Here is a 26,414-nt window from a genome sequence, read left to right on the forward strand (position 1 = left end):
TCCAGCCTCAGACACATAACACTCACTAGGTGTGTGACTCTGGGCAAATCACTTAACCCCAATTGCCTCACCAAAAACAAGGAAAAGAATTAGGGACATCACCTCCATTAAAAGGGGTGAAGGAGGGTTAGGAGCAGAGATAAGGATGGGGGAGATCAGGAGCACTTAACCAATATAGCACTAATCAAGAAAGAAGAACAGACTTGGAGGGACTGAGAAGAATTTCTGATTCAGAGTAGGATAAAAGAAAGGGCAAGTCCCAGGGAGATAGTCCAGAAATGGCCAGGGCTATGCTATAATGTAACCCAACTAGAAATCATACTTACTCTGGGACCCACAAGGCCAGGAGCACCAGCTTCACCAGGAACACCCTGGGAAAACAGAAGGATGTAAGATGGGGAGGATGTTTCCAGAAGTCATAAGGGGTGGGTGCCCAGGCAATAGTTTGCTTTGGGGCCCAAAGAGGCAGTCTCCAACAGTGTGGTGAGCTCAGGGAAACTGGGGAAGTATTCTTAGCCTGGGAACCTCAGGCTATATTGCTTGCCTCTGTATGGAAGGGATGCTAGCATGTCTTAATCAATTAATGTTTTTGATAGAATTCTCAGTACAGAGCACCTTTAGGGCACATATCTCCATTCTATATGTCTTGGTGGGAGTACAAAGAATATCAAAAGAGTCATTTCCCTCCAGATGAGTAGGTTGTAGACACTCACCTGATCACCTGGTTTTCCACCTTCACCTGGAGGGCCAGGAGGGCCAGGAAGTCCCTAGAAGCCAAAAAGATACATATTAAATACAGGATGAAGGAGTGACTTGGCCCTAACAGCAATAAGTGGTCTCTCCACCTGCATCCTTGCCTCAGACTTAGTCTCAGAAAGAAGTAACAAAGGACAAATATTCTAAGAGCCTAGGATAGACAGCCTTATCCTCCATTCCTCCCACTTAGCAGCCAGTAGGTGCTTTCTCCCTCTGACAGTGTACATTGTGGTACAGAAACAACCCTTATCTAATCCATTCTTTCCTTGGGAAAAAGAATGAATCTGGCACTTACCTGGAAGCCAGATGGTCCAGGAGCACCCTGCTCACCCCTCTCACCAGCAGGACCCTGAAGGAGATAAGAGAAATAGTAAATAGAATGCACCAGTAAACAGCTGGGAGTCACAAAAGAAAGGGTCCTCAAGTAAAGAACATAGCAAGAAACTACGGAAATCAGGAAATTCCTAGACTTTCCAATACTGGGGGTACATATATGTATGGTATGAATACCACACACCAAGAGGAAGCTGCAATTCTCCCTATTTAGTAGCTTATACCACTGGCAACCTTGATAGGAATTCAGAGAAGGCTGATAGTTCATGCTCTATCCACTCCCCAATGGCCATGTGTGGTGTGATTGATGTTAACTTAGAACTTAAATGTTTTGGAACTGTCCAGGTCAAAATCTGCTAACATTTCTAGACGGACTGAGGCACTCTCTGCCTCTGGGCATCAAACCCAATACCCAAGTCCATGAGAGATTAGGCAAGTGCTTACCGCTGGTCCAGGGGGTCCTGAGGCACCTGTTTCACCATCTTTGCCAGGAAGACCCTAAAAGAAAAAAAAAGAAAGAAAGAAAAACCAGTATAGTGAGCTCAGGTGACTTCAAGAAACATTCCCTCTTCTGTTTATTTAGCATTCTAATTTCAGGTTCCAGGATGTCTTCGCCATCTCCATTCTCTCCACAAGTCTTTATTTTTTTTTTTACAATTCCATTAATATTCCACTTTCCAATAGCATAGAAATACATTCATCCCTAAACGTCCTGGTTTCTCAGCATCCCTTATATCAACCCATATTTTTCAGCTCTATTTCTTTCTGCCTCTACTTCCACCCCTTCTTTGAACTTCAACGTATCTATGTGGTGTCCTTCCCAATTCCACTTCTGTCTCTTTCTTCTGTCGTATTTTTGGAATTAATTCTCATGCCACACTCATTTCTTTTCACATTGCTGGGCTTTCAATATCTTTCCCTAATCTTCATATCCCTCTCCCAACATGAAGATGTATAAATGCCTACCCAATTCACCATCTCAAAGTAGCCAAAGGTTAAAGCCTGTATCCTTCATCAGTTTCCTCTGGGATCCACCACAATTGGGAGCTCAGTAAAAAATAATCAACCAATGACTAGAGTGAAAGATGCCATTTCAATCTGTTCCTTTCTTGAGAGTGACGTTTATTAAAATGTTTTCTCCAATATTCCCTCTTTGCCTTCCTAGGCTCACAGCTGCTGTGGAGGTATAGGGATAGCTGTGATCAAAGGGAGTATAATTACCCTTAGTCCAGGAGCACCAGGTAGTCCCTTCTCACCAGCCTTGCCAGCTTCTCCCTGGTGGAAAGAAAACACAGTTTTGTGGTTAAGTGGTCAGAGTTAAGCCAAAGCAATCTGGACAAGTAGAGTCCTTGGGAAACTGATCGGGAAACAATATTCCCTCAAAAGACAATTAGGTGGCAGGTTGAGGATGAAACACATTGCCAATTCCATATTCAGTTTGAGGTAGGAAATAGATCGAGATTGTCCAAAAACTCCCCACCATGTTGCAGTGTCATGCCCAAGACCATTGAAAATTAAAACTGACTTAGAGGGCAGGTAGTTCTAAGGAGAATTGTGTTTCACCAGACCTTGGGTACTTCAGCATCATGTAGCATAGAGCTTATTGAAGGCACAACATGAAGGCTAGCATTACACACAACACTGAGACTGATGTCTCCTATCAACCTAAGACTAGCAGCTCATGAATTAGAAATGGCAATGAACACAAGATGGGAGGGCTAACATCACATAGGGAAGGGGAAAAGGCAAGATATGACTTACATTGGCACCTTTAGGACCAGGGAATCCCATGACACCAGGCTGCCCACGAGCTCCCTGAGGTCCTGGAGGCCCAGGGCGACCATCCTCACCAGGGGCTCCCTGAAAGAAAGGAAATCAGTTTCAGGCACTAGAGATTGTCACTCCAAGTCTATGCATACAGCAGCAGGTAAGAGTCAAGAACTTGCATTAGCAATATCTAACCATAAAGGGCTCAGCATAAGACTTTTCTAGTTTCAAAATGATTATATTAACCATGTGCTGGAGTGCTTGCTTCATAAACCCTGATCTAGAAAGAAAACCTCTTGGGCTTTTTCCTTCCCCAAGAAAAGGGACAATTTTCTTGGAGCAGCATATTTTCAATGCTAGTTAGCTTTTTCGTGGCCCGTATACTCCATTCAATACACAATACCTTGCTCCCAGATCCCAATAAATAAGTCTCAAATATACGACCCACAAGCGTCTTACCAGTCATAGTACTCTATTACAATCTGTATCATTTCCCACCCCAAATCACCCATACCTAACTTGTCATTCCTTGTCCTACCAACATTTCCAAACATATTTTCTCCTGACATACATCATTCTTCTTTCCTATCCTTCAGTCATCAGCCCCCCAAAATAAGAACATTTAACTTACAGAAGGACCGACTTTGCCTTGAGGGCCAGCATCACCAGGGCGACCAGTTAGACCCTGTGTACAGGAAAGAAAAATGGTATCAGGAGGCCTGAATGAGATGATGTTTCCCCTTCATTAACTCACATGCTACTTCAGGGTCTGTCCTTCCTACCTTCTTGGGAGAGAATGGTCATAAGGGGCAAGAGGAGAAGTGCAAGAGGACAATGAGGATAAGATTTCTGGTTCTGAGGTAATTAGTCATAAGATCCAAATGGGACAAAGAAGGAGTAGGTGGCAAGGCCAGAGTCCCAAAGAATGAGCACCTGACTCTAATATCCTTCTTAGAATGGAAGGGGCCCACAGCCTAGAGTCAGATCCAGAGTCACCCCTGGATGCCAGCTCTTGATGCTAGGATTATGTGTTCCTTACTCCCTATTGCTTAGCATCACCCAGAGACCTTGGAGAGCAGATTCTTCATGCAAAAGGATATGGAAGTGGACAGGGAAAGGAATTCTAGTATTATATGTGTGACATCACAGATTTGAAAGAAGCAAACTGTTCCATTTTACTGGGTCCTTCCTACAATTACTATGGCACTGGTCACCTTTTCTGGCCTTTGCTTGTTTTACAAGTGTCCAACAAAGCTCTCTTTGCAGGGGTCTATGATCTCTGATACATGGGTATGGAAGTCATATCTGTATCTCAGAAACATCTGTCCAAAGAGGTTGGTAAACTTACTCTAGCTCCAGGGAGGCCAGGTTCTCCAGGACGGCCGGGGTCACCATTGGCTCCTTTGGGACCACCTAGACCACTGGGTCCACGCTCACCAGGGGCTCCCTGTCCAAGGGGAGGTTAAAAAAAGAGAGGAAATTAGTAGGAGACCCATATAACATCCAGACTGGGGCCAAAGCAGAGAGCCCTAAGTGGGCAAATAAGCTCTAGGGCTAGACCCATAAGTTTCAGGATAAAATGAGATATATTTACCTTGGGACCTGCCAGACCATCCTGACCTGGGAAACCACGGTTGCCAGGAGCACCCTTGGAAGAAAGAAGAAAGGTGAAAAAGTAAGAACAGACCCTGCTTAGGTCATGGAAACTAGAAAGTATCACCTTTACCTGCCCACAAGCAAAGTTCTTTGGACTTCTGTCTTATTAGGAATGGAGTAGGGTAACATGTTAAAAATAACACCCTGAACCTACTCCCTATACCTCATTATGAAGGAGTCCAAAGGGTTTTATGTGTGTAATCACATGGAAGCACATAGAATGGGGCAGGAATCATTATCTTCAGCTTTTGTTATGGGAAAAGGAATAAAGGGGAGATTGATTACCAAAGAGGTCAAGGGGATTTGCCTAAGGACACACAGAATAAGTCTCTGTTGAGGCCAGTATTAGGAACCAACTTTCTAGCTCTCAGTTGGATGGCTTTTTAGCTACATTCCACCATTAGCTTGAGGAAAGATAGATCTACTTACTCTCTCTCCAGGAGGACCCACAGGTCCAGCAGCACCAGGCTCTCCACGGGCACCTCTCTTGCCTTCTTCACCAGCTGGACCAGGAGGTCCCTGGGGTCCAGCAGGACCCTGAGGAGAAAGCACAAAAGAAAAGTCTGCTAAGAATCTGGATGCTTCTTGGGGGCAATTGCCTCCTGGTAAATCTAAGCAGCCCATACATCCTTTCCTGGGAACAGAAGACGTTCTGATGAAATTCATCCCTGGGAGAAGATGATTTAACTAGCAAAGAAGACCCTTTCCTGGATTGGGGCTTGACACAGAGGGACATGGGATGGTTCCACGGTATGCATGGGGGCCAGAAACAAATCCAAAGGTTCAATCTATATAGAATATCAGAGCTGAAGAAGGCCAAGGTCAAAGTCTATTAAGACATTGTTGACCCTGGATATCAAAGAGGAAGAGAAAGCATTTAGAAAATTACTAAGTAAATTTATCTAACAACAAGGGCATAAAGTAAAAATTAAAACAATAAACCAAAGTTACGAAAGGATCTCTAGAAATTACAGGAAACCTGTATGGCACTAGCCCCATCCACACAAGGGTATCACAGTGGGAGGTCAAGACCAAGTGCTACAGATAAGACATTGTCTCTGATTCCATTTACTCAGTTCATGGGCTACAGTACAAAATCTGGGCTAGAGATGAGGTGAGGTGCCGTAGCTCAGAAGTGTCAAACAGATTGCCCACTGGCTGTATTGTAGCTAGCAACACTCCTGAGTATAGCCTGAACCAGATTAAAACATAATTGGAAAATATTTAACAACATAAATAAAAATATGATAGAACATAGATAATGTTAATATGTGGTTTTCTAAATCAAAAATCCCCCTTCCTCCAGTTGGGATTTGAACAAAGGTCTTGTGATTCTAAGACACTGATAAACACATTCAGGGCATTGAGTTTCCTGTAATAGATATCTACATAGACAGGCTGATTCCTCCATTCCAGGAAACCTTCATTTCTCCTCTCCAGTTTGAATAAGTTAGACTAGATCATCTAGAATATAGATGGCTCTAGGTGGTCAGATATGGAACTCAAAATCTCCATCTACCCTATTTTGTTTAGGGTTCCCTACTCCTAGATTTCCAGGAAACATTTTGGTAATGGGATCAAAGAATCTACGTTCAGGAAGAGACCTCAGAGTTTGTCCAACTTGAACTTGATTGAAGAATTCCTTCTATAGCATGCTCCAAACTAATCATGTAGCCTCCAAAGGAAGACCTCTAATGGCAGAAGAGGTTATGACCTCTTGAGATAATCAATTCTACTCCTGGATATAGCACTAGTTGCTAAGTTTTTCTTTATATCAAGCCTAAATCTGCCTTTCTGCAACTTGTATTTCTACCTTCTAAGACCAAGCAGAATAACTTTAAACCCTCTATTCTATTCCATAACAGGCCTTCAGGAGCCTAAAGACAGCTATCATTTCCCTCCTGAGTCCTCTGATCTCTATTTGCAATACTCTCTACTCCCCTCACCATCCTGATCTTCCCTCTAAATAGCAGGGATGCGTCCAAAGTTCAAGCACAGGGCAAAGACATATAATGTTATCTTTGCCCTTTCCTCCTGGCACCAGGAAAAACTTCAATCAATAACACCATTCACCTAAGAACTTAGCCTGTGGTAAAGGACCATCTTCATGACCTTACTACATAGCCCCGAGAAAAGGAATATGTCTCTCAGGTGATTGGATTGTCTAAGGCCAAGGATATGAGCTCTGAGCTGAATAGACTAGTTCTAAAACAGGGAGAGCAGCAAAGAAAAAATGAACCTAAGGCTAAAGTGCCAGATACTTACAGTTTCTCCCTTGGGGCCATGTTCACCTTTGAAGCCAGCAATGCCAGGTTCTCCCTGAAGGAAGAGAAAGAAAGGTTCTCATTCATAACTCTGTCTACTATAAAATGAAAACGGTGTGTGCGTGCATGTGCACGTGTGTGTGTGTCTGTGTGTTTGTGTGTGTGTGTCTGTGTGTGTATAAACCATTGGCGATCCCAAAGAAGAGAAGACCCACAATTCAGTGATGTTGAAAGGCAGGTCAGGTCTGACTAAAGATTGTAAGACAGTAAATTTAGGACTGTAAGGGATCTTAATGGTCATCTAACCCAAACTCCTCACTTTTTACAGATGAAGAAACTGATTTGGGATGGGATGCTCTGTGAGCCAGCGACAAGGGAAGCCCTTTAGACTTAGTGTAAGCTTGAGGCACTTACCGTTTGACCTTTAGGACCTAGAGGGCCAGTTGCACCTTGGGGACCAGGAGGACCACGAGGACCAGGAAAGCCTGGGGCACCAGCGATTCCAGGAGCACCCTGACAATATCAAGCAAAGAGTAGTCAAGAGAAAGGGGGATATATGCTCCCCTCCGGGGGCTTTGGAGTGGGAAATTGGAGGGAATTTGTGAATGAGAGCAGGACTGCCATCTTCTTGCCTTGTTCCCTCTTCACCTCTGCTCACTCCCCTGTAGTACTGCCTAAGATTGGAATAGCTATATGGACTCATGTACCAAATTCACCTCCCTGCTCTCTGGAAGGGAACATTAAAAGGTTACCTTCTCTGGAAGATTCACCATGAATAAAGGATGCAGAAATGAGGAACTCATAACCCTCCAGGCATGGTTAACTCATCACTGTCCAAGCTTTCAATTTTTTTAAAGCAGTGATCACAGTCACAAGTTCCAAAAAATTAAATCAGATAAAGAAAGTCTCTTATAGGGTGAGCAATATGCAATAGAACTATCTCATCTCCTTAGGTGATAATTTTAAAGAAAGCAAGTATTCAGCTCTGAATCCCTTCCCTGAGAGATCCTTTCCTTGGTCCCTCCTGTCTCTTTTCACTACTCAGACATCGCTAGACTATGCTCATCCCAAGGCAATGAAACCATATTGGAAGGTAGAAAGGCCAGGGGCAACACTTACCGCAGATCCTTTGGCTCCAGGGATTCCATCAGCTCCAGGATTGCCCTAAAAACAGAGAGGCTTTATTGGAGCAGCAGAAAAAAACCCCTCACTTTCCAATTCATTGGTAGGTTAATTGCTAGGCTGAGGACTGGCGCTATCCTCAAAATAATAAATAACTTCATTATAGATAACTTTAAATTGAAAAAATAGATAACTTTAAATTGCTGATTACTTCCAAGAGAAGGCTAGGGTTAAAATAAGGATGCCTCAGGAGCAAAAATGGGGAGAATGAATCTAGAGGGCTTGGATGGAAGGAAAACTTCTGAGATTATGACTCATTAGGGGGTGAAGGAATAAAGGCAATCCAATTTCATCTCATTTGCAGTGAAGTGTAGGAGTATGAAGGACGAAAGCCAATGAAATCTTAGAACCTGAGGAGCCTTCACCTGGGGAAGGAATAAGAGGAACAGAAGCCTTAGACCCACTGAAGTAATCTATCAATCAGGTATATGTTGTGTAGTAAGCATTATACTAAGTGATGGAGGGGAATACCAAATAAAATGAACTAGTTTCTGAGCCCAGAGAGATTACTTTTTATCCAGAGGCAATATGTGCAGATATAAATATGTACAATATAAATAAAGGGGGAAGGGCATTAAAAGCTAGGTATGGGAAAGTCTCATTTAGGAGTGTTTGAACTAAGATTTCAAGAAAAAGTGGTGTTCTAAGAGGCAGGTATGAGGAAAGAGTGCATTCCAGGCATGGGGAACATGTCTGCTGCAGAGACGGGAGATGGAATATTGTATGACGAACAACTAGTTTGGCCAAAATGAAGAATGTAGGAAGGAGAATAATAAATAATATGACTGGAAAGGTAGGTTGAGGCTAGGTTATAAATGTCAAACAGAGGAGTCTCCATTTGATTATTACAGAATTATTATATAGTTATTATATAGTATTAGGGAGTTATTGGCATTTATTGAACAGGGGGGGTGATGTGGTCATATCTATGCTTTAGGAAAACCAGTTTGGCAACTAGGTGGAGAATGAATTAGCAAAGGAAGAGACTTAAAGTAAAGAGATCAATTAGGGGGCTATTGCAATGGTCCAGGGGAAAGGTAACAAGAGCCTGAACTAGGATGGATAAATGAAGATGGATAGAATAAATGTGAGAGATGTTGTGGAGGCAGAATTTTATCCTTCCCCTGCCTATATGTTCTTCTACTTGGTAATACCTTTTCCAATAACTCCTAAGGGTTATGGAATTCTGTTTTCTGGATTTTCTGGATAGGGGATCAGCCTCAGGGAGTTAGGGAATGAGTAGGTCCTAATTTGATTTCCGGTTGTTCCCCGCAGCCTCCTCACTGTCTTCTGCACCCCTCCTCCACAGGGCCAACCCCTTATCCCTCCCAAGACCATTTATGCTGGAGGGCAGTTGTCACTTACAGAGGCTCCTGCAGGCCCAGGAGACCCAGGGGTGCCAGATTCGCCTCTAGGACCTTGAGCACCTTCAGGACCACGGGCACCAGTAGGACCAGCTTCTCCCTAAAAAGTGAAGAATACAGACGTTAGCAAAATGATGGAAACAAGAGAAGGAAACTGGTCACCAAGTTAGTAAGTAAAGTTTATATGCCAGTTACATGCAGATTACAGAAACTCTAGGTCCTATGTATATACAAATACATACACACATACACGTTCACAAATGTGTACCCAACCATGCACACATATGCATATCTGTGTGCCTATACATGTGTCTACACATGCATGTATACACTTATAAACAAAAGTGACCACCAATTAACATTCTTGAATTTATAGTGGGCCTCCTTAGCTTTCACCTACATTGAGCTCTCTGCTGCTCTGAAAGGACGTATTAGGCCAGAAACTATAGACTTCAGATATATAATTTTTCAAGAGACAAAAAATTTTTTAAAAATTCATAAAAGCTGAAGCCACAAGAGGTGGGATGCCTGCTTCTTCCACTCCAGCTGTTTCATGACAAATTTCTTCTTTCTGAGACAACCTGGTCATTCTAGACCAGGGCTTCTTAAACTTTTTCCACTCGAGATCCTTTCGGCGTTTCTTAAACTGTGGGTCTCAACCTCATATACGGTCATTCTTCTGCATTGTGAACAGCCACAGGAGAGTACTACAACTAGAAGCTATGGCAATAGTAACTGAGTTACTACATCATCATCATCATCATCAAAGTTTAAGCTGAAAAGGCTGTTGACCTTCTAGGTCATTTAGCCTTCTCCTAATGCCACAGCTGACCTCATAAAATCCATTTCCTCAAGGTAGAGTTAGAGTGTTTCCAGTGCTGCTCAGAGTCCTAGATGAAACTGGTTTGGGATAAGCCGGACTGCTGAAGTAAAGACCCTCTCAGCTTAGAGGGTCTGATTACACATACCCTAGAGCAGTCTAGTCTGGGTGGATTCTCAGGCTTCTGCCAAGGTCAATCCCTGGCAATCCAATATAAAACAAACCTATTTTTTCTGTGACTTATATTTTTTTCCTGAAGATTATAATTTTTTAACATGTATTGTTAAAAACAAAGTCATTTGGGGAGAGAGGCAGGGCATTAACTTGAAGGGAGGGCTGCTCAAGTTTCTGGATTTGGCTTTTCCTCTTCTCAGAACTTTCTTGTCTTCCATTTACAATCATTATTTTGTAAAGGTCAAGTGCCTTCACCTTCTTCTGTCCCTCTTCACAGTGTCTTTCCTTCACCTGGCTCCCAGGGCCTCAGCTACTGTCTGGTTGCCATGGAAACCCCAAGAGGGAAAAGCAACCTGATTCCAGTTGACCGCATTCATCTCTTGGCCTAAACTCAGAGAGATTTTCCAGGAAATTTCACACTAGACTCTCTCCTGAGTCACAGAGGCCTTTCCCTGAGCTGTAATCTCCCACTAGCCTCTATTAATCCTCTGAAAAACTCTATTAAAATGACTTTGAAAGGTTTGTTTGTTTGTTTTTTCAGGGAGCTGGTAGGGAGGGGTGGGGAGGACATGGGGATGGGGTAGAGAAGGTGATGCAAAAAAAAAAAAGAAAAAAGTGTCAATAACACATTTCAAAAATATAAAGAACCATCAGGAAGAGATAGGAAAAAACAATTGCTTTCAAAGTAAATAGAGAATGCATAAAATATTTGGGGATCTACCTACCAAGATACATACAAGAGTTATATGAATACAATTAAAAAATAATCTTTAGAGAAATGGACAGATCTAAATAAATGGAGAAATATTCATTGATCACATTTGGACTGTGCCAATATAATAAAAATTATTACCCAAATTAATATGATTAACAGATTCAGTGCCATATCAATCTAACTAACAAGGTTTGTATAAGCAGAAAAATAATAACAAAATTCATCTGGAGTAACTAGAGGTCAAGAATCTCAAAGGAATTAATAAAAAAAAGTGAGAAGAAGAGGAGTTTAGCAGTACCAGATCTCAAACAATAATACAATGCAACAAGCATTAATACTACTTTGGTACTGGTTAAAAAAATTAAAAATTTAATCATTAGAATAAATTAGGTACATACAATCCAGAAACAATAGGACGTAATGCCATACTGTTTGATAGATTCAAGAATTTCTACTAGTGGGGTAGAGACTCGTTATTTGACAAAAACTGCTGGTAAAGCCAGAAAGCAGTCTAGCAAAAATTGAGTTTAGACCTAGATCTCCCACTATATATTTAATAAGCCCCAAATGAATGCATGTCCTAGATAGAAAGGGTCATATCATAATCATATTTGAGGGGCAAAGAAGATACTTTCACAACTGTGGCTAAGGAAAGAGTTATTGACCAAAAAAGGGATAGAGGGCATCACAGAAGAATAAATGGACAATTTTCATTACATAAAAATGAAACATTTTTTCACAAACAAAATAGATGCAGTTAGAAGTAGAAGGTAACTAGGAAAAAAAATCTTTGCAACAAATTTCTCTGATTAAGGTCTGCTATCCAAAAATACAAAGAATTGACTCAACTTTATAAGAATAAGAGCCATTCCCTAATAGATAAATCATCAAAGGAAATGAACAGGCAATTCTCAAAAGAAAAAATTCGAGCTTGACATCAACAACCACATCCAAATTCTCCAAATCACTAATAATAAGAGAAATATAAATTAATACAACCATAAGTTTCCATCTCGTAACCATTAGATTGGCAAAGACAACAAAAAAAAAGAAAGAAAGAAAGAAAATGGCTGCTTTTTGGAGACCTTATGGAAGATAAGGACACTAATGTTTTGCTAGTAGAGCTGTGAATTGGACCAGTCATTCTGGAAAGCAATTTGGCACTATATTTTAAAAAAAATCATTAAATCATGCAAATGCTTTCACCTAGCTGTATCATTTTTTTAGCATATACCCATAAGGATCAAAGAAAGAGGCAAGAGACCCAAAAGCATAAAAATATTTATAGGAGCAATTTTTTGTTATAGTAAAGAACTAGAAACTAAGGGGGTGCCCCTCAATTGGAAATAGGCAAACAAATTAAGGTATATGACTATATTGGTCTATTGTTGTGCTGTCAGAAAAGGAAACCTGGGAAAGACTTGCATGGAGAGTAAAGTAAGCAGAGTCAGAAGAACAATTTGTACAATGGCTACAACATTGCAAAAGAAAGCAATCATGAAAGATTTAAGAAGTCTGATCGATTCTATGATCAACCAAGACTCCAAGCACTAGAAGTGTGGAAAGAGACAGACTTTTCCAAACCAGGCCAATGTGTGAGGGGCTTTGAGGCTTATTTGTTAACAGGAGATGGCTTTTTGAGTGACAGGGGTATTGGTTAGAATAAGGAGAGCCAAAAGACAAAAAGGAGAGAAATTTTAAGAGCATCAATAAACATTCTAAAAATGCACAGAAGATAACAAAGTTCAAAAGAAGACAGAGATAAACAGGACAGTTTTGGAAGTAATTTTCTAACTTGACGAATTTGTTCTATGTGTTTTTTTTAACCAAGCTGTATGTAATAGATACATGTGTTTTCATCTATAAACTTCTTTTTCTCTTCTTCTTAGTATATAGAAGAGTTCATATTTGTCAGATTCATAGTTTTTTTTTTTCTTAATGAATTTTATCTTTAAAAACAAACAGGGTCCCATAAAAGTCATGAATACCAATTGAGGCAGAAAAAAAAATGAGACTTCGGAAGAACCAGAAGTAGAGAGGAAGGTAGGAAAGAAGGAAAGAAAGAAGTGTTGTTTCCTCATCTAATTATCACTCCTTTTCCTCCCACTCTGACCTGGTCCTGTTGGCTGCTTTACTTTTTTTTTTTTAATGGCCGGTTTACTTTTTGATGCTTCTCCTACACTCCTCTCCTAAGATTGTTGGAAAGAAAGTAGATCTCTTACCTTTCCCTCCTGGTTGACTATCTTCTCTCTGATCTCACTCTCTTTTCCCCTCCCTCCAGTACTTCTCTGTCTGCCTTTCCTTTGCTGGAGTCTGTAATTTTACCTTCAGCTGCTTGTCACGCTATCTTTGCTTTTCCTTCCAGCAGGTGCCCCTAGAGAAATTCTTGGCTTTATTCATTCCCTAGATGGAGTGTAGCAGTGGGTGGGGGCAGGGAATTGAGATTTCTTGGAAGGGAAGAGGGGCTCAAAAACACCTCTTTTCTGGGTTGGGGGGAGCCAGGATTCATTGACATTTTTGGAATTCATAGTTGTGCTGGCAGCAAAGACTTACCTTGGCTCCTGGAGCACCTGGGAATCCAGGACCACCAGAAGGACCAACAGGGCCCTATGGACAAAAGAAAAGTAGTGAGTCTCTGGCTGGGAAAGGGAGAAAACTCCAAAGACTCAGAGTGAGCCTCTAGCTCGCCCCTCCCCCACATTAGACTGTCTGAGCTCTACAAAAATTCTGGCTATAGTCTCCAGTTAAAGAGAACACAGCAGGCATTCAGGCGCCAATGCCCTCAGGGGTCTCCAGACAGAGGTCCTCATTAAAGGCACCACTCTAAGGTCAAAGGGAACCTCTGAAACACCTCGGCCTCCACTTGCCTAGCTCCAGAGCTCAAAATGAATATTTGACTCTGAACATGATAAAAAGTGAGCTTTCCCAAGCCTGTGATTCCCTAACATTCCCCCTCCCCCATCACTCCCAACAACAACAAAAAATGAGCATGAGTCAACTTACAGGGGGACCGGCTGGGCCTGGTTGACCATCATTGCCTCGAGCACCCTGTGAAAACAAATAGAAGGAAAAGGGAGTCAATGAGAGAAGTTTATTGTTAAATCGCCTACAAACCCCAATTAAAAAACGATTTCCCTCTTAACACTCAAACATACATACATACATACAAACATACACACAAGAATTTAGGAAGTTACTAAGTTTGGAGTGTCCTAGAAACCAGACAGGAAACTGGACATTATTTGAAAATAATGCCTGTTTTCACTCAATCTGGGTTTGAGAACTCAAAGACCAAAGGACCGTTTGAATTCATCCTGCCTGTGTTTGAGAGTATACCGTTTGTAGATATAAGCAGTCAGGAGCCCGACTTCCAATATGCCCAGGAACTATCCATGACATTGGCTCATAAATGGACCAGGGCTGTGTGTCTTCTCATCACACCTTATCTGAATTAAATAATAAGAGAAACTGACCTTTCCATAGTGCTTTCTCTCTTATTTGACCCTCACAGCAACCCTGTGGGGTAGGTGCTATTATTATCTCCATTTTACAGATGAAAAAACTGATGCTCAAAGCCAAGGCTAGGTTCACACATTAAGTATCCAAGGCAGAAGCCAGTCCCAGCTCTTCCTGGCCCTTGGGCAGCTACGTCCTATGCTGTCAACTGACATTCACCAAAGGACTCCAAGGGCACCCTGACCCTCACTCACCCTGTGACACCTCATTGCCTCAGAAGTCATATCAGGGGAGGTATATGGTGCTGTCCCTGCTCCTAAAGCACTTCCATTACCTACTATTATCGAACCCCGGAAGTAGTCATACATGTGCCTGTGCTTCCTAGGGCAATGTTGCATGGTGGAAAGAGTACTGACATGGGGGAGAGGACTCCTGGTTGCATGACTTTGAACAAGAAACAACTTCCTTAATTGGAATTCACCTTTCAAATGAGGCTTAAACACAAAAGGAAGAGCTTTGCCCATGACTTGTGCTTTTTATAATAAAGCTCATATTTTGGGATTAAACAGTAGATTCTAAAGGAGATTCCATGGGGGAAGTACCCAACTGGTGTTTAAAGGAGACACCAGAGGAAGTCCCTGTATGAGATAGAGATGGGCCACTGATTCTAGGCTGGGCTCATTGGAAAGAAAAGAGGTTCTGCCTCTCTCAGGGGAACCCCAAAGTTTATATAAACCTCTCCTGGGGGGGTACCCATCAACCAGGCAATGACTGAACAAATTATAGTATGTGAATATAATGGAATATTATTGCTCCAAAAGAAATGATGAAAGGTGTGGTTTCAGAGAAACCTGGGAAGACCTATATGAATTGATACAGAGTAAAGTGAGCAGAACCAGAAGAACAATTTATTCAATAACAATATCATTATTTTAAAAAAAGCAGTTTTGAAACACTTAAGAACTCTAATCAATTCAATGACCAGTTATGATTCTAGAGGACCAAAGCTGAAGTGTGCTATTCACCTCCTGACAGTAAGATCATGGACTCAAGATGCAGAATGGGACCTATATTTTTGTAGATGGCCAATGTGGGAATTTGCTTTGCTTGATTACACATATTTATGACAAAGGTTTTACTTGTATTTATTTTTTGTTGTTGTTCAATTAGTGAGAGGGATGTAAGAGAAGATATATGTTTGTTAATTGAAATAAATAAATAAATAAACAAACCTCTACTAAGACCTAATAGGGATGGGAGACAGAAAAAATTGAGCAGCATCTTGATTTGTCTAATCCTAATTGAGACAAGAATGGCACTTGCTCAAATAGCTGCATTAACCCACTAACCAAAGAAAACACCTGCAAGCTTCTATAGGGAATGCTGGAAACAAGTCTAGACCTGAAGTGTCAGGCCCTAACTTAGCTCTAGAGATTCTGCAGTGCCTCCAGCCATAAAAGCAGTCTATGTTATGTTTCTTTCTCTGGGTACCTATACCTCCTTGCAAAATGTTTGATTAATTCAAAAAAAGTGTTAGTGAGAGTTAGTTCTTAGGGGAACTAAGCATCTACATGGAAAATAGTGATTAGGCAGAATCTGCAGGGCCAACTATGAGTGCCAGTTACAGCAGTCGAAGGATTTCCTGCACTTGGAGTGCAAAAAGATTATCCCCAAATGGACCAGTCCTAGAAGTCTGGCTCTGGGCTACCATTCCATTCATATCTCATGCTATTCCCTTTCACATACTCAGGCAGGTAAACTGGCCTCCTTGCTGTTGTCCAAGCTCAGCATTCTACCTCTTTCCTCTGTTGTGCCTGGAATATACTCCATCCTCACCTTCAGGATTACTCTTGTCATCTCCCTCTCTTCCTTCAATGTTGAATTCATGTGCCACCTCCTATGGAAAGCCTTTCCTGATTTCCCTTATTGGTGGAGTCCCTGCCTTCCTCAAACTAACCCATAGATAGCACTGATTTATAAGATCACATCTAGTCCAATCCTTTCATTTTGTAGATGAAGAAACTGAGGCTTGCCCAAAGTCACAGGGGGCAAATATCAAAAGCAGGATTGGAACCCAGGTCCTCTAACTTAGACTCAGTCAGCACTCTTCCAACTATACTAAATTGCCATTACCTCTCCGAATAGAATGCAAGCTCTTTGAAAACAGAGACTTACTTTTCTTTTTGTCCTCAAAAGCTAGCAGTGCCTTGCACAGAGTAGGCACTTACAAAATATTTGTTGAATTAAACTGGAAGGGGCTAGAAGAAACAAGGAGGAAATTCAATGGGGGAAAATGCCAATGTCAAGGGAGTATTAGGGAAAAGGAAATGGAAGACAAGAAATGTAGTGATTGTGAGAGATCAGAAAAGCATCACCAGACCAAAGAACGGAACTGAGGATGAACCACGCTGAGGAGGGGGGAAGTGGGTATAAATCAGAAATGTAATATGCCAAGCATTGTAGGCAGGGCATGAGGTTGAGGTTATCATGCAAATTTTAGGGTCAAAAGCAAAAGAGATGCCTTCTCTATTCCCCTTCCTTTTCACTGTTTCCTACCTAGCTTATCCAAATTCTCTAACCCAAAGGTTCACCTGGGAGAAATGGGCCAAATAATAAAGGACAAATGTGACTAAAAGGAGGAAACAAGGTGGGGAGGCAGTGGTTAGAGACCATGATAGTAAAGACAAAGTGGGGAAGAGATAAACCTTGCAACAAAGTCAGATTGGAGTGGTCTTCCTGGATAACCGGCTTCCTGGGACATTTTAAGCTCGACCAGACTTCCTGAACAAGAAGAGCTCAATGCTGAAGCATGAAGGAGGAGGGAAATATAGGATCCGTGAAAGCTGGGGTAAAAGTAGGGTTGGGGGAGAGCAACACTTTGCTAATGCCTGATCAGAGAAGCCCAGCTCAACCTGCCTTGCCACTTGGGAAGGTTACTAACCTCCCATGGCCCTGAGTAACTCCACAGCAGATGCCTGGGGGCTCAGAGAGATCAGGACAGTAGCTGTGGAATTGGTGCGTGGAAGCTAAACTCCTGCTTGGGAAAGCCCAGTTCTGGGACTTCTATTTACTTATATTCCTAGGAATGAAGCCTGGTCAGCCACACAGTCTGGCTCCAAGAAGAGTGTGTGACCACAGGGAGTCAGGTACTTCAGCTTGGCATAGCCCTGGAGCTGGAGGCCCAAGGCTCAAGGAAGTGTGAGCCTACATGATTATAAGAGCTTAGCTCTAGGGAAGTCCTGTCTAGTCTGCTGTAGCATGAGCAAGGGTGATATGGCCCACACCACCAGAAGTAATGCCTCTGAGCTTGTGAGATGGTCAGTATGGGGAAGCAGAGTGAAGTCCATCAATGGATGTACAGTCAGAGAAGCCAGAATCCAAAGATGACTTTAGGAATGGGAAACAAAAAGAGGGGACTGGCTCTTTTTCTGGGCCAGCGGAGACAGGGAAAGAAGAGGGAGGAAATGTACAGTACCCTCTTCATCTATTCACAGGGCATAATACCATTGTCACATGAGGCCTTCTAAAAACCAATTCCTTGTATTCTTTAATACCTACAAGCTGGGATCCTGGTAATTGGCAGGAATGGCAATGTTTCTTGGCTAGGGTGGAATAGTCTCTAATCCTCCTCACACAAAGTGACACTGCTAGAGAGCACGCCCTTTGGCAGCCCTTGCTAATGAACAAGGGTCACGCCTAGTTATTTTACTGATGTTCTTTTAAGGGGCAATTTTCCTTATACAAATGTACTGCTAGCAGCACCATTAAGTGCTGATGGCTCTTCTAGCCACTGATCAGAGAAATCTAGCAATCCCTCTCCTGCTCAGGATGCAGAAAAACCTTAGCTTGGGTGATGGAAGTATACTCAGCTGAAAGGACAATCTTTTTAAAGCACTATTTTCATCATACCACAAACCCATTGCAAACACTTAAGGTGGTCCTCTATTGTGTATTGTATCAAAGCTGAGACCCTCATCCTAGAATACAAGGCCCTCCATCAACTGATCCTCCCATATCTATCCAATCTTTACTTTCCAGCACACCCAAGGGAGCTTTCTTGCCTTTATGATTCTCTGCTTTCTCTTGCCTATATTTAATTATTAAAATACAAATTTTTAAATCCCCTCAAAAGCCCAAAGCCTGGCACATAGTAAATGCTTAATGAATGCTTTTTCATTCATTAATTCAAGTTTCACTACCCTTGTTTGTCTTATGCCAGTAATTGAACTTTTTGCTGAATACTACCTTTTTGTGTTCCATGTTGAATTTCAATATCATGCACTGGCTTTTGTTTTCTGGCTCTTTCATGCACTTAATCTTTGTAACAATAACAACTCACTTTTGTATAGTTAATATGGTTATAGTTTACATAGTTTACATATAGCTAGAAGGCATATCACATAATTATCTCATTTGCCTTCCAAGCAAAGAGATTGGAATTCCTTGAGGAATACTATGAAAATAACAAGCACGTTAACTACTTATTGAATGAATGGGCAGAGGTGCCTTCTTCACTTTTTTCTACAGTGCTGTCCACAATAATCTGAATCTCAGTTTCCTGATCTGTAAAATGAGGACAATAATAGCACTATACACCTCACAGGGTTGCTGCATGGAAAGTGCTTTGTAAACCTGGAGTTGTTATATAAATATGACCTAATATTATAATATATAAAGTGAGAAGATTGGACTAGGTGATCACTAAGATCTCTTCCAGCTCTGCAGCCTATGAAATACTTAAGGAGTAAAAGGCAAGGCAAACAAAACCAACCATGGATCCCAAGGCAGCTGGGGGCAGAGCTACATTCAGATGAGAGAATATGTAAAAATGTCTTGCACACCTTCAAAGTACCACATAGACGTGATCCATCAGCTAATGGTATCATTCAACTGGAGATACTACTCTGTGAGTAGAATCAACCATTTAAGCCTGGGGCTACCAAACATCTTTCCCCTTCCTTGCCAAAGTATCTGTGCTGCTACTAGAATTCCTTATGGTTCTCTGAAGCTGTCTGTGCAGAGTGAAACACAGGGTGGCAAGATTACACCACCAGCTGGTGTGTGTCTGCCAACACCAAAGTGATTTTTTTCAGGTTCTCTGAAGTACTATAGCCTTTGCCTAAAAATCTCAGGGGAAGGAGCAAGGTAGCATAAATAAAGGAGAGGGCTTAAAAGAAACTATAGAATTAGAGAAGAAGGGGTCACCTGGGTGAGGAATGTCAAATGGTGAAAAAAAAAAGCAAAGAAAAAGGTTTCTTTCTGAATTTCTCTAGAAATTAGAATTTGGAAAAATTTTATCATGATGCATTTAGTCAAAGCAGAGATTTCACTTGCCTGAGCTCAGAATGAACATACCCGTTTCACTGGAATAGGGGGGTGCAATAGGGCTAGCTGAAATGACTGAGGGGTGCTCTGTCCTCCAGAGTAGTAGCCAACCAAAAGCCGGGCCCAGGTACTACTGCCCACCCCATATCCCTGAGGTAGGAGATGTGGCTCTACACTTACCGCAGCACCAGGAGGGCCATTCCGTCCTCTCTCACCAGGTAGACCTCGGGGACCCTGGGACATACAATGACAAATGTAAAAATGCTTGATTTTTCTCAAGGTGTGTTCAGGTGCCAGGAAAAGCCTAGCTCCAGAAAGATGAAACTCATACTCACCATAGGACCAGGAGAACCATTTTCACCGGGAGATCCACCTTCACCCTGGGAAAAAGAAGCAACAAGTTAGCATGTGTGAACCTACTCCCTGGGGAGCAAAAAGCAGGAAAACCGTTTTCAGCATAGCCTGTCATCTGACCACCAGTACACCCAGATTAACATCCTGGATTGGGAAAACTCCCTATGCCCTTTCCTGGGAGCAGTCAGGCCTACTGAATGCCTGCCAGCAAAGAGGAAGAGAAATTATCTTAAGTTAATGCAGACTGTCAGCAAAGCTGTCCACAGAGTATGAAATGACTTATCAGTGTTTCTTCCTTGCAGTAATTTCTAGATTGGTAGAATTTCCCTTACTGAAGGAGAAGTTCCCTCTCAAAGCACCTATGTTCTGTGTGTCTTCTGATTTCCTTACCTTAGCACCAGGAGCACCAGCCTCTCCTTTGGCTCCATCTAAGCCTGGGTAACCCTAAAGAGTGAGAGAAGAAATCAGTCACATTCCTGGAAAACAAGGAAACATTACAACCTCTATCCCTCCTTCACCCCAGTCCCTCCTTTCCTCCCAGCTCCCCACCATGACCTAGGACTATGCCTGTTATGAAAAATACTTACTCTATGACCTTTGACACCAGGAAGACCAGGAGTACCTGGGAAACCACGAGCTCCCTGCAAGCCAAAAATAAAATGTAAAGGAAACACAGAGGGACTAGGTGGTGCAACCTCTATCTTTTGGACAATACTTTGATGAAATCACGAAAAGTCTCATGAAAGCAATCGGGATGAAGGAAGCCCAGAACGTGGACTTTGGGGGTTTGTAACTCCAGATCCATAACTGTGAATGTGTCCCTTCCCCACTATATGCCTTAGTTTCCCTGTTTATTGAAAAGAGACAGTAGCATTTCCCACTGCTAGGAGTTTTAGTGAAACATAGGGAAAAGTACTGCCACATTGCTGGATTGGGAGAATTATAAATATTTCTAAGCAATTCTTCCTAATTGACAAATCTGGAATGCTCATTTTATATAAATAAATTAACTGAAGTGGGGTCCTAGGTTTGAGAATCCCCACTCCATTCTAAGGAAAAGACTGGTATTGGGGATGCAGAAAGGTAGCAGACATACCTGAGGACCTGGAAGACCACGTTCACCAGATTTTCCTGGTTTTCCAGCTTCACCCTGAGGGGAACAAGAATTACCACTAAGTTCAATTCAGAACTTTATCATTGCCGCTCTTGGACTCTCAGAATGGCCCCTTTTCGTTCCAATCTCGTGCATTTTCCATACCTCTTCAAAGACTAGAGAAGTTGCTGACTCCCTCAAACTCCTCTTTAGAACTTACTACTTCTAGGGAGTCCCTCTGTATCCATCCATTTTTTTCCATTTGCCAGCTGTTTCACCAATGGGCAAATTCCCCATGTCCTTATCCTGCCATTGCCTCCAATGTCTCTGTCACCTATAAGATCTATCTTAAACTATTCCAGCTGGGCAGAGACCATGCCTACTTCACTCTCTCTGTCTCCCCAGGTACATGAATTCAACCTTAAGAAATATTACATATACTAGGAACTACTCTATGTAATGAACACTAGTCAGACTTAAGCGATAGCTTATATATACACAACTCTTTCCTTTTTCATTAGTTGACTAAATTATGAATTGATTTATTTTCTAACTAATTTAAAATTAAAATAGTTTAGCTCTCAGACATTTGTGTTATTGTTTATATTTCCCCACATATTTTTCTTTGTATTTTTTTCCCTGCTTTTATTTTTCAGATCATTTCCTATCATTTCTTAGCCACTAGCCAGCATTTTTCTTTCCACTGTATCTGGAGCAACAGCCTTAGTTTCCTTCTCTGTAAAATCAGGAGATGGGACTGGATGACCTCAAAGGTCCTTTCTAGCCCTCAGTCTATGACTCCATCATCCCATGAACTCCTGAGCTTATTCTCCCATAGAATACAATCATCACTGACCAGGGCATCACAATTTGAATTTTTCTCCTCAATGTATTTACTACCCCCACCCCAGGTAACTGGAGGTGAGGTCAAATGATTCCTTTCCTAAAGCAGGCAGATTTCTTTCACTTCTAAGCATTTAACACTCAACAAAATGGTGGCTCTTTTATATTAAGGATCACATCAAACAAGTATCTCTGTACTTTTCACAGGCTTCCAACCTTCTCCCCTTAAAATAGCAGCTTTATTTTATACTCACATCATCACCAGGTTTTCCAGGGGGACCAGGAGGACCTCGGGGACCCATGGGACCCTAGAAACAAAGAGAGATAACAATATCCTGAGCTTAGTTGACAGATACTTCCCACATTTCAATGGACAAGAGAAAGGGCTGATAAATAGTCTGACTACCAGTGTCACGAAGAAGGCCTAAAAAAAGTTCCCCTGCCTCCCCTCTTAAACAAATGTTATTGTCTTGGAAAACAGTAGGTGAGAAGAACCGTACAAAATTGCCTCCCTATGGGCAGATGCTGCTAAGAGTGAAGGCTCTTCTGGGAAGGTTATGGGGATGATCACAAACCTAATCCACAGACCCTACCAAGAGTAGGGACCGTGCCTATGGTGTATGACCCTGAGGTGCAGCCCCATCATACTGGTGTTGAGGGTGGGGTAAGGAAGGGTTGCAAACTCCTTTGGTCAAGTGATGGGGCCTGTGCACAAGGAAGCTGGTTTTTAAGGGCCGCTTTCATAAAGAGAAGAATACGAAGAAGAATCTAGGTTACTGAGATTTCATTCCTGAGAGTCAGGAAAGAGAAATGTGATCACATCTGTTTTTTAATTAGCCCTTCCCTTATCTCATTTAGTAGTCCCAAATCCTCTGAAAAGTAATTAAAATTGGTAATTTTTAAGGTAATTAATTTCATCTGCATTTGCACTCAGCAGTAAGGACTGGTCCTGCTTCCTCATTACAGATCTCCTGCTCTAGAGGTGGCAATCAGAGAAGTGCCATGCTCTTTTTGCCTTCGAGTGTCTTTGAAACCCAAAAGTTTCAAATATGAGTTATTGACTTTGGTGATCCTGTAGTACTTTTATAAATCTACTCTCTGGGATTCTTTCAGGCAGCTAGGTGGCTCAGTGGTTTCCAAAATTTATTTCATGCCAAAAGCCTAAAGGTTTCAGCCTGCCAGGCAATATGTGGCAATTTTGTCTTGTCACTGTAATGAGAGCTCTTAGCCCGGCAATAGTGACCCAAGAAAGATAATGCTGTGATAGCATTCCTGGGTGGTCCCTGCTAGGCTTCCCTGATGGAAATGAAATGAGTGTAGGCCCCAAAGGTGTTGGTGGTTGGGGTAACAGGGCTATTTTGTGTGGATATTCCCAGGGGAAGGGACATGACCACATTTGGATACTTACAGAGACTCCGGGTTCTCCTGGTTCACCAGGATTGCCTTGAAATCCTTGAGGGCCCTAAAATGGAAAGCCAGAAAGTTTGGGTTAGCCACTTAAGGCATGAAGATTACAGAAAGAATTGAAAAATCATTTGAAAAACATTTAAAATCAGGGCTGTCTCTATACTCACAGGTGCGCCAGAGGGGCCAGGGGGTCCTCTTGGTCCCATGGGGCCCTGCATTGGAACACAAAACAAGGGCCCTTAACAGGAGACGCCTAACCACCATAGTCCAATGTGTTGTATCCAAGCCAAGAAGCCCAGACAAGAAACAACAGGGTAATTCTACAGTGGAAGAAGGACCTACAGGAGCTGCCCACTGTCAGCCACCTCTTTCATATGGCCTCCTTCCCTACACATCCACCTATTTTTATTCATAGAGGCCATTCAGAAAGAGAACCCAGCCTGACTTTCTCCTGGAAAGCAGCCTTGTTTACTAAAGTTTCTGAGTTTCATTTAGCATGTGCCAAGTAAAGCCGCAGGGTTGAAATTTCCTGCTGAAAATCTTGTGGGATCCTGAGGAACAGTAGCTGCTGTCTACATTCTCCAGCCTCCCCTCCAAAAGCAACAGAGGTTAGCTCTTAAACAAATCAGCCTATATGACTCCCCACATGAACACCTCCTCCCCATCAAACCACTACCATCATCAACACCACCTCCCAACCCCCTGCGGTAATTCATTTAAACTACTTGGCATTTGACAAAGAGTGCACTCAAAGAAGAAAGACTAAGTCATTTAAGACCAAGCATGTAAGTCAGCTCTCTGCTAAGTAATGGAGAGTGACGTTACTGTAAGGAGCAATTTTTTTCTGATGGAAGTGGCCAGGTTCCCTGGTTCTAAGATAGTATTCCTCACTGATGGACCCTTTCATTTGAGATAACTTCTGCCTTCCTTACCATTGGTCCTTGCATCACTCCCATCTGAGCGCCTCCAGCTTTCTCATCAAACCCTCCTGCCATCTGAGCAGCAAAATTCTGCAAACAAACTCAACAGCATTAGGGACTCAAGTTTACCTGGATTTTCTTCATTTTATCAGGTGTATTATTTCTTACAAGGGAGGAAATTTGTTAGATTAAACTCCAACTACTGGACAATATCTGCTGAGAACAGAAAGGGTTGGAAATGATTTTTGAATGTTCTTGCTTGTCACCATACCCTTTGCCTTTTTGATATTCAACCCATTTGCTTTGTTCACTCAATTTTATGAAATGGTTAACCAAATTTTTTTAAAGTATCAAATAATTATGTGTTTAATAATAGTCATTACAAAACATAAGAAAAAAACTGTTTATGTGATTTAAGGTTTCAGAGTCTAACAGTCAACCAGTGCCTGGGAAAATCTAGATCACCAGCCTCCAAAGACTTTGGTAATGGATGTGTTAGGTCTCTATGTACTTATTTAAGGTTAGTTTTGCTTGAATGTAGCAAATATCCAAACTATGAAATTTATGTAATTAGTCAATTTCAAGATTTTTTCCCCCAGTGACATGGGACCATCTAACAGGGAAAGTATTTAGTATATGCCAGGGACAGATACCCTGCAAGGATAATGGTCACTCTTTTTTTCAATGAGTACAACTATCCAGGCAACCTTTTCCCAAATCCAGAATCAATCTATCACAGGGCTTTGAGGCTGAGTGGTGAGTTAGGCAACTGAAGCTCTTCCCTAGTAAAAACCCTAGTGCCTAGTTAGATCAGGCAGCCTTTAGCTCCCCAGCCTCACACTGAATAAAGGCAATAGTGTGCTAAATTATAATCTGAAGGGTCTAGAGAGGTTGTATATGAGTCTAATTACTACTGGAAATTTCTGGGAGCCGGCCAGATCAATATGTGTACCAATGAGAATATACATGTATGGGTCAGTTTTCTGAAAGAGAGAAAAGTAAGTATACTCACTCCACCAAGGCCAGGAGGGCCAGGGGGTCCTGGAGGACCAGGGGGTCCAGGATTACCAGGGGTACCAGGTTCACCATCTCTACCACGAGGTCCAGGAGCACCCTTGGCATAAAGATAAAGGCATCAGTGTCCAGTGACATAGGTCCAGTAACCACTTACCCACAGCTTGCCCTTGGGGAAGTAGCCAGGCATGTGGTGAGACCACAGAGGGAACAGGGAGGCAATGAGGGTCAATAGATGTTCTTCATTTACTTACCTTTTCCCCTTTGTCACCACGGTCACCTCGGGGTCCTTGTTCGCCTGCAGGTCCCTGAAAGAGAAAGAAACAGTGACATCGAATCCAAGACCCTATAAGTAACTCCTGCTCAATTAAGGGAAGGGTTAGAGACCATTGATTTCTCTATTTTTCTCACCTGTGGTCCAGGGGGTCCTTTGGGTCCTACAACCTGTATAAAAGAAAGGAACCCAGAGTCATTGGTTAGAGAAAAGCACAAATAGGCCACCCCTAAGACAGTTGATCCTGAGAAACATGGCCTATACGTAGAGGAAAACTGACAACTTACATCTTTGATATCTCCAGGCTCCCCTTTCTGTCCCTGTAATGCAAAATATTCCCTAGGTGAGACAGTTACCAATAAGTCTATCTAGCCAAGTAAATCTATAGACACTTGTACTACAGGGACCCCACCAAATGGGAACCTAAGCAAGTCTACTGTGATCAAAGCACCTCTGATTTCAGAGGTGGGAGCTTGCTGTACTAGGTGGAAGATACTTTCAAAAGGATGTACAAATAGCTCTCTGAAAATATAAGTAAAATTGCTGATAAAAACAAAAAACTCACCTTTGGCCCCAGATGCCCTATTTAGAAAGGGAAAAAAATGGAACAGAACATAAGCATCATGAGATGACTGAATAAAACTTCTTATTAAACACATGATTACCCTTCAGAGGACACAAAACAGGAAAGAAGATA

At 42.1% G+C, this 26,414-nt stretch overlaps 1 protein-coding gene across 1 annotated transcript in view; it reads right to left on the reverse strand.

The window, feature by feature from the left end:
- Positions 1-26,414, reverse strand: part of COL2A1 (collagen type II alpha 1 chain) — a 46,934-nt gene that overhangs the window by 14,368 nt on the left and 6,152 nt on the right. The window contains exons 3-32 of the mRNA XM_027844419.1: positions 26,283-26,299; positions 26,005-26,037; positions 25,855-25,887; positions 25,698-25,751; positions 25,442-25,543; positions 24,442-24,519; positions 23,677-23,721; positions 23,511-23,564; positions 22,357-22,410; positions 21,263-21,316; positions 20,754-20,807; positions 20,557-20,610; positions 20,148-20,192; positions 19,993-20,046; positions 14,035-14,079; positions 13,585-13,638; positions 9,324-9,422; positions 7,896-7,940; positions 7,191-7,289; positions 6,778-6,831; positions 4,942-5,049; positions 4,451-4,504; positions 4,205-4,303; positions 3,488-3,541; positions 2,851-2,949; positions 2,311-2,364; positions 1,534-1,587; positions 1,052-1,105; positions 714-767; positions 327-371 (exon numbers count right to left, since the gene is read on the reverse strand). Of these exons, the coding sequence (XP_027700220.1) occupies positions 327-371; positions 714-767; positions 1,052-1,105; positions 1,534-1,587; positions 2,311-2,364; positions 2,851-2,949; positions 3,488-3,541; positions 4,205-4,303; positions 4,451-4,504; positions 4,942-5,049; positions 6,778-6,831; positions 7,191-7,289; positions 7,896-7,940; positions 9,324-9,422; positions 13,585-13,638; positions 14,035-14,079; positions 19,993-20,046; positions 20,148-20,192; positions 20,557-20,610; positions 20,754-20,807; positions 21,263-21,316; positions 22,357-22,410; positions 23,511-23,564; positions 23,677-23,721; positions 24,442-24,519; positions 25,442-25,543; positions 25,698-25,751; positions 25,855-25,887; positions 26,005-26,037; positions 26,283-26,299 (1,802 nt within the window). The remainder of the gene's footprint in view (positions 1-326; positions 372-713; positions 768-1,051; positions 1,106-1,533; positions 1,588-2,310; positions 2,365-2,850; positions 2,950-3,487; positions 3,542-4,204; positions 4,304-4,450; positions 4,505-4,941; positions 5,050-6,777; positions 6,832-7,190; positions 7,290-7,895; positions 7,941-9,323; positions 9,423-13,584; positions 13,639-14,034; positions 14,080-19,992; positions 20,047-20,147; positions 20,193-20,556; positions 20,611-20,753; positions 20,808-21,262; positions 21,317-22,356; positions 22,411-23,510; positions 23,565-23,676; positions 23,722-24,441; positions 24,520-25,441; positions 25,544-25,697; positions 25,752-25,854; positions 25,888-26,004; positions 26,038-26,282; positions 26,300-26,414) is intronic.

This window comes from Vombatus ursinus, unplaced genomic scaffold (genome assembly GCF_900497805.2).
Source record: "Vombatus ursinus unplaced genomic scaffold, bare-nosed wombat genome assembly UNPS02014941.1, whole genome shotgun sequence".
Taxonomy (NCBI): Eukaryota; Metazoa; Chordata; class Mammalia; order Diprotodontia; family Vombatidae; genus Vombatus; species Vombatus ursinus.